The 12,573-nt window shown below is 38.3% G+C and overlaps 1 protein-coding gene across 1 annotated transcript; it reads right to left on the reverse strand.

The window, feature by feature from the left end:
• Positions 1–503: 503 nt before the first annotated feature.
• On the reverse strand, positions 504–3,060 carry LOC104451845 (putative receptor protein kinase ZmPK1). The gene has a single exon (XM_010066419.3). The coding sequence runs from the start codon at positions 3,017–3,019 to the stop codon at positions 581–583; it is 2,439 nt and encodes an 812-aa protein (XP_010064721.3). The 5' UTR covers positions 3,020–3,060; the 3' UTR covers positions 504–580.
• Between the last annotated feature and the right edge of the window lie 9,513 nt (positions 3,061–12,573).

The following is a 12,573-nucleotide window of genomic DNA, read 5'->3' on the forward strand; positions in this document are numbered from 1 at the left end:
AGTGGGCCGAAAGGAAGAAATGAATGGAAAACTGGGTTAACTTTTTTGAAAGGGCCGAAAATTCATTGGAAGGATGGGCTGAACATGCTGGCCTACTGTACCCGACTTTTCATTTCATTTCATTCATTTTTTTTTTTTTTTGCTTTTTACCTTTTTATAATTTTTTTATATTTTTGCAAAATAAATGAATATTTAAAACGTCAACAAAAATTCGGATGTCAACAGAAATTACAAATTGTAACTATTTTATCTAGTCAATAATATGTTATTAGAAAGAAGTATACCATCTGATGGGCCTAAGGCACCTCTATGTTTACCGATTTAAAGGATAGAAGCACCAAAGACAAACAACAATAAGAGAGCTATTGTGTCCTCATTGTTGGATGATCTCTCTTATTGGGAACTATCATGCTAAATGATCTTTCCTAGATTACCAAGATGATAAAATAGAGATAAATAGGGACTTGTTTCTAAACACTTACTAAATTATCTTTCCTAGGTTTGTACATCCAAAGACTATTACCTTTGTAACTGTCCACTTACTTAGAGCTAGAACACGAGCAGTTATCTTGGTATCGGATTACAAATTTTCACTTTCATGGCGTAGAAGCATCTCAACCACCTGGCTCATGATGGGTCTCGCATCTCTGTCCTCCTCGACACACTGAAGCGCCACCGCAACCAAAACTTCCATCTTCTTGATGTCGTAAGGTCCCTTTACGGTCCGATCCATAATTTCCCTTATCCATGTCTCCATGGCCACTCCTGGTTTCATCTTCTCTCTCACCCAGGTAGTCAATCTTTTGTTCCCGCCCTTTACTTCTCCATCAATGGCATGACTTTGGACTGGGTTCCCTTGGGTTAGCATCTCGAGCAGAACGATTTCATAGCTATACACATCCACTTTGGACGTGATGGGCATATTGTAAACCCATTCAGGAGCCATGTAACCCCTTGTTCCTCTGATTCTTGAGAAACTCATATTCCTAAAGCCCTCCCTGTTAAGTAGCTTAGAGAGCCCAAAATCGGCCACCTTTGGTTGGTAGTCAGAATTGAGGAGTATGTTATGTGGCTTCACGTCGCAATGGAGAACCCATTCCAAGCACTCCTCGTGAAGATAAGCAAGCCCCTTGGCTGATCCCACCGCAATTTCATACGTTTTCTTCCGGTCGAGTTGATGGGAAGAAAGGTTTTCTGCTAAGGAGCCGTGATTCATGAACTCATAAACCAAGAGCCTGTGCCTTCCCTCCACGCAGTAGCCCCACATCGTAATCAGGTTTATGTGATTGAGATTCCCAATTGTTCTCACTTCGGCCAGGAACTCGTCTTCTCCTTGATTGGCCTCGTTTAGCAGCTTCACCGCTGCTTCCCCATGATCTGGCAAGACACCCTTGTACACAATCCCCCCACTTCCTCTTCCAATCTCTTTGCTAAAGCTCTTGGTCGCTTTCTTTAGCTCGGCATACGTGAACCTTGTGAATCCTGTTCCCGCAAGATGATATCCCTTCGCATAACCTCCGAGTTTGTCAGGATCAGTCCCGATCAAGAAGGACCATGTGAGGAAGACTACAACAATTTCCACTCCAGCTAGCACCATAGCAACAGTGAACAAGATGTTGAGTGTTGAATTCATGTGGCTTTTCAGATAAGTCCTCTGCAGGAAAACTTCTTGAACTTTTGGGGGACAGGACAGTGAGTTGGATCCTTTGGTGGGTCTTTGATAGGAAGAGAGATTGGCTTTCGGTAGTTTTAAATAGATGCTTCCATTAAACGATAATGAAAAATATCCATTTAGCAGCCGTATCTTGGGGTAACAGTCGAAGCTCCCTCTGTTCCCGTTGAATTTGTATTGAAAGCCTTTACAATCGCAAAGATCTGCGCATTTTTTCTTGCACCACGCCAGGGTGGTGTTTCGAAAATAGGCCCGGTCATATCCATAGAAATCATGGTGAGGCAAACGCAGGAAATCAACATGAGCACGAGCACCCTTGTTGCAGAAGCTCTCGAATCTGGGCGCACATCCCTGAGTCCAATCAGTGTCATTACTCCACATGTATCCAGGAGGGCAAGAGCAACTCCTCCCCTCACTTGGGCTGTAGCTGCAAACGCTATTCGGTCCACAAATCCCATGAACAGTACATGACTCAGATAAGCCTTGCCATGTTACCGCCCACTTCCCATCTTTTTCTCTACTATAGACCCTTATATTACCATCATGATCCGCCTTTAACATACGTTGGGTTTTCTGGCCAAAATCTGACGTCAGGAACTTCAGATCGTCGGATGAAGTGAAATTCCCCAAGGAATCGAGCACTGCAACTCTACTATCGTTGTAGGTTGTTCTTCCAACTTCCCAACTCACACGACCTGGGTCTGGCCAGTATACGCTTGGGATCAAAGGTCCATCGAAGAGGAGACGGAGGACGTTGTCGTTGTCGAAGTATAACTTGTAATAGCCAGAAGAGAAGTTGCCGTTGCTCCGAGAGGAAACAAGAGGTGTGTTCCTCGTGAGTTTCTGTCCAGAGAGGAGCACGTCGGTTGGGTAGTCGAAGCTTTGCCAGAGCGGGACATTGCATTCTCTGTCACGAAGAACAAGATTACCAGAGTCTAGGAGCTGTAACTGATGAAACGGTGTCTTCGAACACGACAGCGGGTCTGTTTCTGTGGCCCAAACAACGGCCTGGCTGGCGTCGGTTAGCACGAGATTGCCATTCTTTTTAAGGGAAAGCTTAGAGTACCTCCCATTGACGGGTTCATCGCGGTTCGCCACCCAAACAACGGTGCAATTCTGGCCGCTGCACGGTGGATGGCTGAACCAGATGGCAAAGCAGTAAGCATTCTTGCCGACAGGGTAAAAACCGGCGGAGAAGACACCGGACTTTGAGATGAGGATGTCATCTGGGTTGTCAATGGAGAGAGAGTCGCCTCTGCTCAAGGTAGCGTGAGTCGCAGAGGAAGGTTGAGAAGACAAGTGAAGGATTGAGAGAATAAGCACAAGGAGAAATGACGAGTTTCTCATGGTGTTCAAGGGAACCGGTTGTGGCTTAGCCGGTACTGAGATATTTTTCCCGGTCCCGAAGTCGCTGGCTCTACTCATAGATTGAGCTGGCATACAAAACAAATCACCAAGCGATCAATACAAGCTCCAAGGTTCAAATCACCGTCCTTATGCACTTATACGGAGGATACCCTCAAGAGCATCCGTCTAATCTCAATCATAAATAAATCTTTCGGAGATTCGTGTCGACCAATACGGTGACAGCAACCAACAAACCACTCTTCGACCATCGTCACCTCAAGCGTGGGATACCATGAATTCGACCCAAGAATCTCCTTAAGAACATGGACACCGAACGGCGTTGACCTACCTTTAGTTCGCCAACCAATCTTTATTTTAGAGGCCATTATATATGCATTTACCTACCATTCAGCTTTAATGTGCCATCTTCCTGCTAGAACAAAGCATTGCTTCGATTAATTTATAAGGTCACATCGGTCAAGTTTGGAAAGATAGTCTAGATTCATAGGTTCTCTCTAAAAAAAACACAAGTTTCGATGTAACTTGTATAATATAATTAGCTTGTTCTGTCCATCACCTCTCCGTAAAGGAAGACTTTTACATAAAATTTTCTCACCTCAGGTTTTCTGCATATCTTTCCATGAATCAGATAAAATTAGTGTGATAATGACGGTAGAAGTTTTAAAACTTGTGTGGATACATCGCTTTAATTTTAAAACGTTTTTTTTCCTTTTTGGAGTTGTTTATGGCTTAAATTCGTCATTGTACTTCAAATTACTCTTTTCGTTGAACAATGTCGTATTTTCTTGGGCATAAAATTCATATGGGCTTTTTTTTTTTTTTTTTTTTTGGTAATCTTTTTTGTGCTAGTGGCACGAATGTGACTCATTAAAAATAACCTTAATGATAAAAAAAGACTGAAGTTACAACAAGGGGCAAGAAGTATAGAGAAAAAGATTGGTGAGAAGTGGGCAGGAAGGGCAGGGGTGGCGTGCCTCTTTGCCGCTGGCAAACCACCCTTGCTGTGATGGCGAGAGTGCCAACCACCCTTGCTCTGACCCCAACAAGGGTCGCCGGCTACATAGGAGGTTAACGCACTTCTACTTCCTTTCCTAATAATTTTACAAGCTACAAAAAAAATAATTCGTTTTTCGTTATTAGATAATTTTATAAAAGAGTAATTGGATTAACATAAATTGTGTTGCGTTAAACAACACTATTTTAGATTTTAGCAAGCTTCGCAGCCACCAGGATGAAATAAATAATAAAACATGCCAACTTGGACTTTTTCATCCCTTAAAGAGGAAGGAAAGGGAATTAATGGAATGACTAATTTGAAGGATGATGGCAGGTTTTAGAATTTAAATAATTGAAGAAAAAGAGTTTTAGGATTAAATGTGACTTACAACATGCTTAGGGTTTTTTTTTTCTCTCCTCTCATCATTACATAGCCGTTTTTTTAACCACAGTGAAGAGGAGGGTTTGAGCTAAATCTCTCCCTCCCTTCCCTTTTTTTCTTTGGCAAATTTAGATCTATGTTTTCTTCTTTTGCTTTCCTCCCGTTTTGTGGAGTTTTTCTCTTCTCATCTAATTTAGATCTTGAAACTTCTCTCTCCCATTTTAGGGAGATTTCTACCCCAACCTAATTTAGATTTAGGGATTTTTGGTGTATGATTTTGGGGTTTCGCTCCTTTAGGTTTTGTTGGTGTACAAATCCAATTTCAAAAGAGTTTGAAGGAGCTTCGCAAAGGTTACATTTTCATAGGTATCAAATTTGCGCCCGTTCAACCTTGTGGCTTTGAATAATGATGGTATTGAGGACGCCAAATTTAGGTATGCATCGCCGAAAGGCAAAGTTGTAGTAACAATTGGAGATCTTGGTGTGTACGCATTACTGAAGATGATTCGGTGATCCGCCACCGATTTGATTTGAAGAAGTTACAGATATGCTCTTTGAGCATGCAACTCTTAAACTTGTTCTACTAATTTAGATCTTGAAACTTCTCTCTCCCATTTCGGGAGATTTCTACCCTAGTCTAATCTAGATTTAGGATTTTTGGTGTATGATTTTGGGGTTTTCCTTCCCTTGGGTTTCGTTGGTGTACAATCCAATTTCGAAAGAGTTTGAAGGAGCTTCGCAAAGGTTCTGCTTTCACAAGTTTCAAATTTGCACCCATTCAAACTTGTGGCTTTGAACAAGGATGGTAGTGAGGACACCAAATGTAGGTAAGCACTGTCGAAAGGCAAAGTTATAGCAACAGTTGGAGATTTTGGTGTGCATGTATTATCAAAGACGAATTTGGTGATCGGTCACCGATTTGATCTGAAAAAGTTACAAATCTACTCTTTGAGCATGTGACTCTTAACCTTGTTTTAATAATTTATCTTGTTATCTGGAATTTATTTTTATTATGAAGTTGTATAAGGTTTATCTTGGTTTGTAGTTGGATTGCATTGTTTCTCTCTTGTATTTTTGTAGAAATTAATGATATATTACTATCTTGTTATTTGCAATTTATTTTTAATTTGAAGTTGCAAAAGGTTTATTTTGGTTTGCAGTTGAACTACATTGTTCCTCTTTTGTACATTTGTAGAAATTAATGAAATATTACTTTTACAAAAAAAAGAAAGAAGAGTTTTAGGATTTTCATTGTCATTATCCCAATGAAAATTGGAGCATGTTGTCATAGCCAACCTTAGATATTGCAAAATTAGAGATGAGGTCCTCTCACTTAACCCACAGGACTAGATTATTAACTAGGTTTGAAATGTGCATGTGTGCCCCTAAGTTCGGCAACATCTACACCATCGTTGTGTGGAGACAACCAAAGTAGATTGAATAAATATAGATCTAACATATAGATGAGCAAATTTTCGTAATTTAACAAGATACTAAAATGATCATCGTTGAAGCTAGAGGTATGGAATTTGTACATGACCAGAGTTGAAGGGTATCGAATCCCTAAAAGCATGTTTATTAAACTCTCAAATCTAGATTGGGAGAAGGTAGCGCCCAAATCTAAAATTAGATCAGGGGAGTTTAAACTTTAAAATCAAGAACTAGAGTAGATCTAAAATTGAGAGAGAATAAAAAGAAAGATTATAACAATAAAATGCAACAAAAAAAAAAATCAACAAATAAGGAAGGGGGGGATGAGACTAGCTCAAACCCTCCCCCATGGCTTAAGGATGAAGAAGACAATAGAAAGAAAAGGGAGAGGAGAGAGAGGCTTTTCGGCTTTGATCACAATCTATTTCATTTATTCAACTAAATATGCCCTAAACGATAAAAAGAGTAAGAGAGAAACTAATATTCTTAGGGCCATTTTTATTAAGAAGCTTAAGGTGTATTTGGTAATCATTTTGTTCTCGAAAATAATTTTTGCTTAGAAATGGTTTTTCTTATTCTGTTTCTTGGATAAACTTATGAACATTTGAAGGCGCTTAATAACTGTCCAAAATTTATATTCTTGGTACAAAAATGCATTCCGTATGACTCACAAATTCTTTTGCAACTTATAATTTCTTTTAATATTTTTTATAATTTTATTACAAATTTTCTCTTTTCTTTTTTCCTTTTCTTCTTTTTCTACTTTCTTCTCAATTGTCGACCTCAACCTTGGCCGATGACCTTACTGGAGTGTCGTGGGCCTCTGATGAGGTCGACCTTGTCCAGATCTAATGAGGCTGAGCTCACCCAGGTTAAGCCTCGCCAAGACATGAGGAGGCTTGGCTCAACTAGGCTTAGCCTCGTTAAGGACCGGTAACACGCTTTGGCAAGGTCATCAGCCCTCCTCTAGCTGGTCATTAACCATGGCCGAGGCTGGTGACCAAGCGAAGGAAGAAGAAGAAGAAGAAGAAGAAGAAAAGGAGAACATAAAAGGAAAATAATGGTTTAGGCTTGATTCTGAACAAAGAAGTAGTTTTTTTTTTATTTACTTTTTAATTTTGTTCCAAATCTATTCCTAGGGACAATGGCTTTTTGTTCTTCTTTTTTTTTTTTTAGGAACAAAAGAACATAAATAGTTACTGTTTGGTTGGTTACCAAACATGGCCTTAGAGAGCGCAAAATCCGCCACCTCTAATCAATAAGTACATTTTGCGGCTTCACATCACAATGGAAAACCCATTCCAAACACTCTTCATGAAGATAAGCAAGCCCTTTGGCTACTCCTACGGTGATCTCAAACCTTTTGGTCCAGTTGAGTTGAGGAGAAAAAATATTTTTAGACAAAAAACCGTGATCCATGAACTCATAAACCAAGAGCCTGTGCTCGCCCTCTACACAGTACCCTTGCATCTTGATCAAGGTTCATGTGATTTAGATTCCCAATAGTTCTCACTTCAGCTTGGAAGGCCTCTTCTCCTTAGTTAACATCGTACATCCCCCTGATCATAGCTACCCGGTGATCTTGCATGAGGCCCTGAACAATTCCCTACTTCCTCTTTTAATCTCTTCATGGAAGTTTTGGTTGCTTTCTTTAGCTCGACATACGTGAATCTTCTACATCCTATTGCTGCAAGATGACATCCTTTTACATAAGCTCCCCATTTATAGCTTTTGACTCCAATCCTTGCTTTTGACATCAATTTCTCATTCCATCCTTTTAACTTTGTGCTTACCCATTCCAAAATCCAAGTAAACATCTATTTCTTTGATACTACCCAATCTAAAGGAGTCCCTAGATATTTCCTTGTTTTATCCATTATAGGTAGTCTTAGCACCCTTGCCATATTCTCTTTTAAACTATGGGGGTAGTCCCTATTGAAATAAATCCCACACTTGTTCAAATTTACATCTTGTCCAGATAGTACACAGTATTGATTTAAAATTGTTGCCAAATTCTGACGTTCCAGAATTTTCCTTTCTAACAAGATGATGAAGCCATCTGCGAAGAGTATATGAGAAAGGGTAGGACTCCATTGTTAAGTATAATCCCTTTAATGCTACCATTATCAACTGCAATCTTCAATGGTGAGGATAATACATTAGCCATCAGAATAAATAAGTAGGGGGATAGTGGGTTCCCTTAACTAATCCCTCATGTTGGCTTAAAATATTGAAGTGGCTCTCCATTAAACTTGACACCAAATGAGATAGTTGTGAGGCATTGCATTATCCACCCATTTTTCATCAAAATCTATTCTAATTAAATGTGCCTTAAGGAAGTCACACTCCACTTGCTTGCATGCCTTTTTCATATCAAGTTTCCAGGATAAAGTACACCAGGAGTGTAAGAACTTGGCACACATGGACACCTTAGCATATAATGTTTTAAAAAATACACTTAAGTGTCACTGTTTTTGAAAAGTGGGACACATTGGTGCTAAGTCCGGCGAGAGTAGCTAGAGATTTGACATGGCATTTGTTTAATAGTGTATGTGGTCTACGTGACTCGCTGAAAGCCAACTCAACGATGATTTGACAAAAACGACGTCATTTGGCCCCAAAATTGAATATTAATATAAATATTAATGAAAAAAATTATTTTTATTAAAAAAAGGGGATCTATAGCAAGCTTCGGCAAGGGCTTGCACAACCCTCATCGAACCTACTCTCCCTTTAAAAAAAAAAAACAACTATTTTAATTAATATTTCTATTAAAATTTAATTTTGGGCCATGTTAGCATAAAAAACGTCATTTTGCACCTATCTAGCCAAGTCAATGCAAAAAACAATGTCATTTTGTACTTTTCTCGCCAAAGAAATGCCATGTTAGTAGTTTGACCAGAATTTCTCGTTGTTGGCACTTGAGTGTTCTATTTTTCCTCCGATTTTGATATTTAAGTGTGCCTTTTGAAATTTTTGGCACTAAAGTGTCTCCTCATGTTAAGTTTTGGCACTCTAAGAGTCTACACCTCCAAGTTTTAGAATTGCTTGGAATTTCTTTTTCTTTTGCAAATTCTAATTTGATGTAGCATCTCTTATACAATGAATATGTTATCTTAAATTTGTGTTCCCCGACGAATGCACTCTATTTGTAGCATCAGATCCAGCAACAACGAATTAAGCCTATTCACCATCATTGGTTTGACCTCTCGAGATTAGGGACTTTTGGGATAAGTGAAATATTGGTCCTGTTACCTTCACTGCTTGGAAGACCTCACTCTAGATTTTTGCCCAGCTTAGTAAAACTATTCACTAAGGCCATCTGACCTTGGTGCTTTAGATGCACAAAGTTGAAAAACTACACATTTTACTTCTTCCAAAGCATCTATAGCAATTGATTCAATTCTTTTGTCACCGCTCAAGAGCATTAATCTAAAACAGGAAAGAACATTTGGGGTCCAATAGATTGATATAGTTCTAAGAAAAATTCTTTAGTAGTTTCCTTAAGAAGGCTCGGTTCTTCAACCCATATTCCTTATGATATTTGCGACATGGAAATTCTTTGATGTTGTTAAACAATGGTGGCATGAAAGAATTTAGTGGTTTTGTCATGCATTTCAACCAATTAATTCTTGTTCTCAGCCCCAATACATATCTTCCTACCTCCATAATGCCTCAATTTCCCTTTGTGAGTGCTTGACCCTTTCCATTTCGGAATATCCTCCATTATTGTTTATCCATTGTTGAAGTTCCTACTTCAATGAGTCTATTCTTTTATGTCCATTCCCATTTTTTTTTAACTCCATTTGGATAAGGCAATACCACTACACGTAACTTCGCAACTACCTTTATCCCTACTTAGTAAGTAGAGTTCCAAGTCTCTTTCATAATTGTTCTACATTTATCATTCTCAAGCCAAAAGGCTTTGAACTTGAACCCTTTTCTCCGTTTAACAGGTTCGAGCTTGAAAGATAAAAGGATAGGACTATGGTTTGACCCGGTGGCTGGAAGTGCAAATGCTTATGCTTTAGGGAATAATAATTTCCATTCAACAGTGCACACCACCCTATCAAGACGTTCTTTAAGTAAAGGCACATCCCTTGCCGTATATGTCCATAAAAAAAACAAGAATCTAGAAAATTCTGAAAAGCTGTTATTTTATATTTCTTAGCCATGCACTTCCCTGCTTTCTCCTAATGGAATAATACTTCGTTAAAATCCCTCAAACGCACCCAAGGTAACATGTTCATAGAAATTATCTAACATAATTCCTCCCAAAGTTGAAGCCTATTATGACAAACATACGGTGCATGAACAAAGATGACTCATTTTCTTACCACTCCCCATTACTTTGCATCTCATATTCACACAATCCATGATTCCTATGAAATTTCTTAGTTGAACAATTCAAAAATTAGGCCTTGCAATTCAATACATAACTTTGAGATTGTGCCATAATTTTGAAAACTATTATGATTAGACGAACGAATGGCTTAAATCCTTAATGGCCGTTCCAAATCAAAATAAATTCGGTTTGATGAGCGCACCGTGGCATGTATTCGTAAATTCCTTCTTTATCTTTTTGCCTTTTTTTCCTTCTTATTTCCCTTCCTCTCTTTTATTTTTATTTTTATTTTTATTTTTATCTTTTCTCTCTCCTTTTTTTCTAGGTAGGCTCTTAGTCTTCAAAGGAGTTGAACATCCTTTTCTTTTTTTTTGACTTTTTCAACTTTTTTTCTATCTTTTTTTTTTCCCAGGCCCTACCCTTCTCAATCAAATATTACAATTTCCACACCCATTTGCCACATTATATTGTTAATTATGTAGAAGAGCCCTGGAGGAGCAGGCTTATCATAAAAAATAATGCCACATCACCTTTTTCAGCGATCAAAGACGTTAGTGTAAATTATGTGATGACACTTTGAAAGTTGAGGAATTTAAATGAGTGACCTAAAAGTTATAACACTAAATTGAATTGCATACAAAAGTTTTGACATTTCTAATTTTTTTTTCCACTAAGCATCCACTTCAGCACACTAAACAATTAATTCACAATGTTTGTGCCAGAATCAGCAATTTTCTCCATGGATCTCCCAAAATCCTTGCATTACATTGATTAAAGTATAAATATATAAAGACTATATAATTTTTCTATTATCATTGGGTATAAATATGGACATCACTAACGTGAAAATTAACTTACAATTAAAATGGGCAACGTTCATATTTATAACCTAAAAGGAAAGGCATGACTAGAGAAAATGAAAGAAAATATAGTCTAATTTCTAATAATAGACATCTCAAATTTCGACTCATATTCAAAAAGTCAATAATTTAGTAGAGTCTGGCCAAACTTGACTAAAACGGGCCAAAATGTCTTCCTGACTTCATAAATGGGTTTTGTTCAATTGACGCTTGTATGATCCCTCGAAATCGAAGTCCCGTCTCCAATGTTGTCGGAATGTCTCTAACTTCTAACGTATCAACATTCAAGTCAATTGGAGATCGGACGGCAGAGTAATCATCCGTGAAAATTGGATCAAACTTTCTTAAGCATCATTGAAACCCTGGGAACCTGTAACCATACTTAGGGTAAATAAAATCAGACGACACTTTCCAAATTTCTTGTATATGGTTCTGTTTTGCCCACTCTCTAATGAAATATCTTTCACTGAAAATCATTCTTTGATTTTACTAAAGGGAACAAGGGTTTTGAGCCAACTCTGGACACAAGACGTCTCATACAAAGAGGAATCAAGCTTCTTTAATCCAAACAACACTACACAATCTCATACAGAGTCGGAATTGAATAATCAATGACAAGGCCCAAAAGTTACAAGATCAATATTGAATTATGCTAGATTCAATCGATAACATAAATCGAGGATATTCAGATACAATGCTAAAATTCAATCAACAACGAGGTATCAGGATTAAAATGCATGTTAGAATCTAATTGACGATGTGAATATGAAACTATAGCTAAGGAAATTTAAGTACAATGTAGGAAAGTAAAGATAATTGAAAGATAATATTTTGTTTGATTCATGCCAAGGGTTTCTTGTTGGATAGCCAGTGGCACTTATAGCAAAGGTGTAGTAATTGCTCCTCGACTATGCTTAGATATTGTTTTTCTAAGTAACTTCCATTGGCCTCGCCCATACTCCTTCATTCCTACAAGCTTCACTTGCCCATGTTTTGTTTAACAGTCCTCATTGTGCGTTGATAAGTGGCACTTATCAACGATCGTTCCATGATGGGGTGTATGAATGGCAACAGCTCCCTCCGCAACGTGCACTCTCGATGCCCACAGTCTTGGTAATTTGAATAGTATTTGAAATACTTCCAATGAAAACTTGCTGCTAGTGCTCATATAGGCAGCCACCAACCGTTCGTTATCATATTTTGACAACTAGACACATAATATTAAAGAATATCGTCATTGATCACCGTGTGTTAGCTCCTGTATTTGTTGACGGCTGTATAAGGTGACGCTCATGCATCATGCATGTAGCTGCTACTTATCCCTACTCATATGCCACATATTTCTCATTCTCATGCTAAGCACAAGCATATCGATAACCAAATCAACTTTTGGTATCAATAGGTTTGAACTATTTTTAGATAGCAAATTCCATAACCTAAGTGAACTGCTTTGGTTTAGGTAGTAGACTAGCTCATAGCAAAGCACGGTTGAAAAAGAATGAAGAAGTGTATGGAGATA

This window comes from Eucalyptus grandis, chromosome 6, assembly GCF_016545825.1.
Source record: "Eucalyptus grandis isolate ANBG69807.140 chromosome 6, ASM1654582v1, whole genome shotgun sequence".
Classification (NCBI taxonomy): domain Eukaryota; kingdom Viridiplantae; phylum Streptophyta; class Magnoliopsida; order Myrtales; family Myrtaceae; genus Eucalyptus; species Eucalyptus grandis.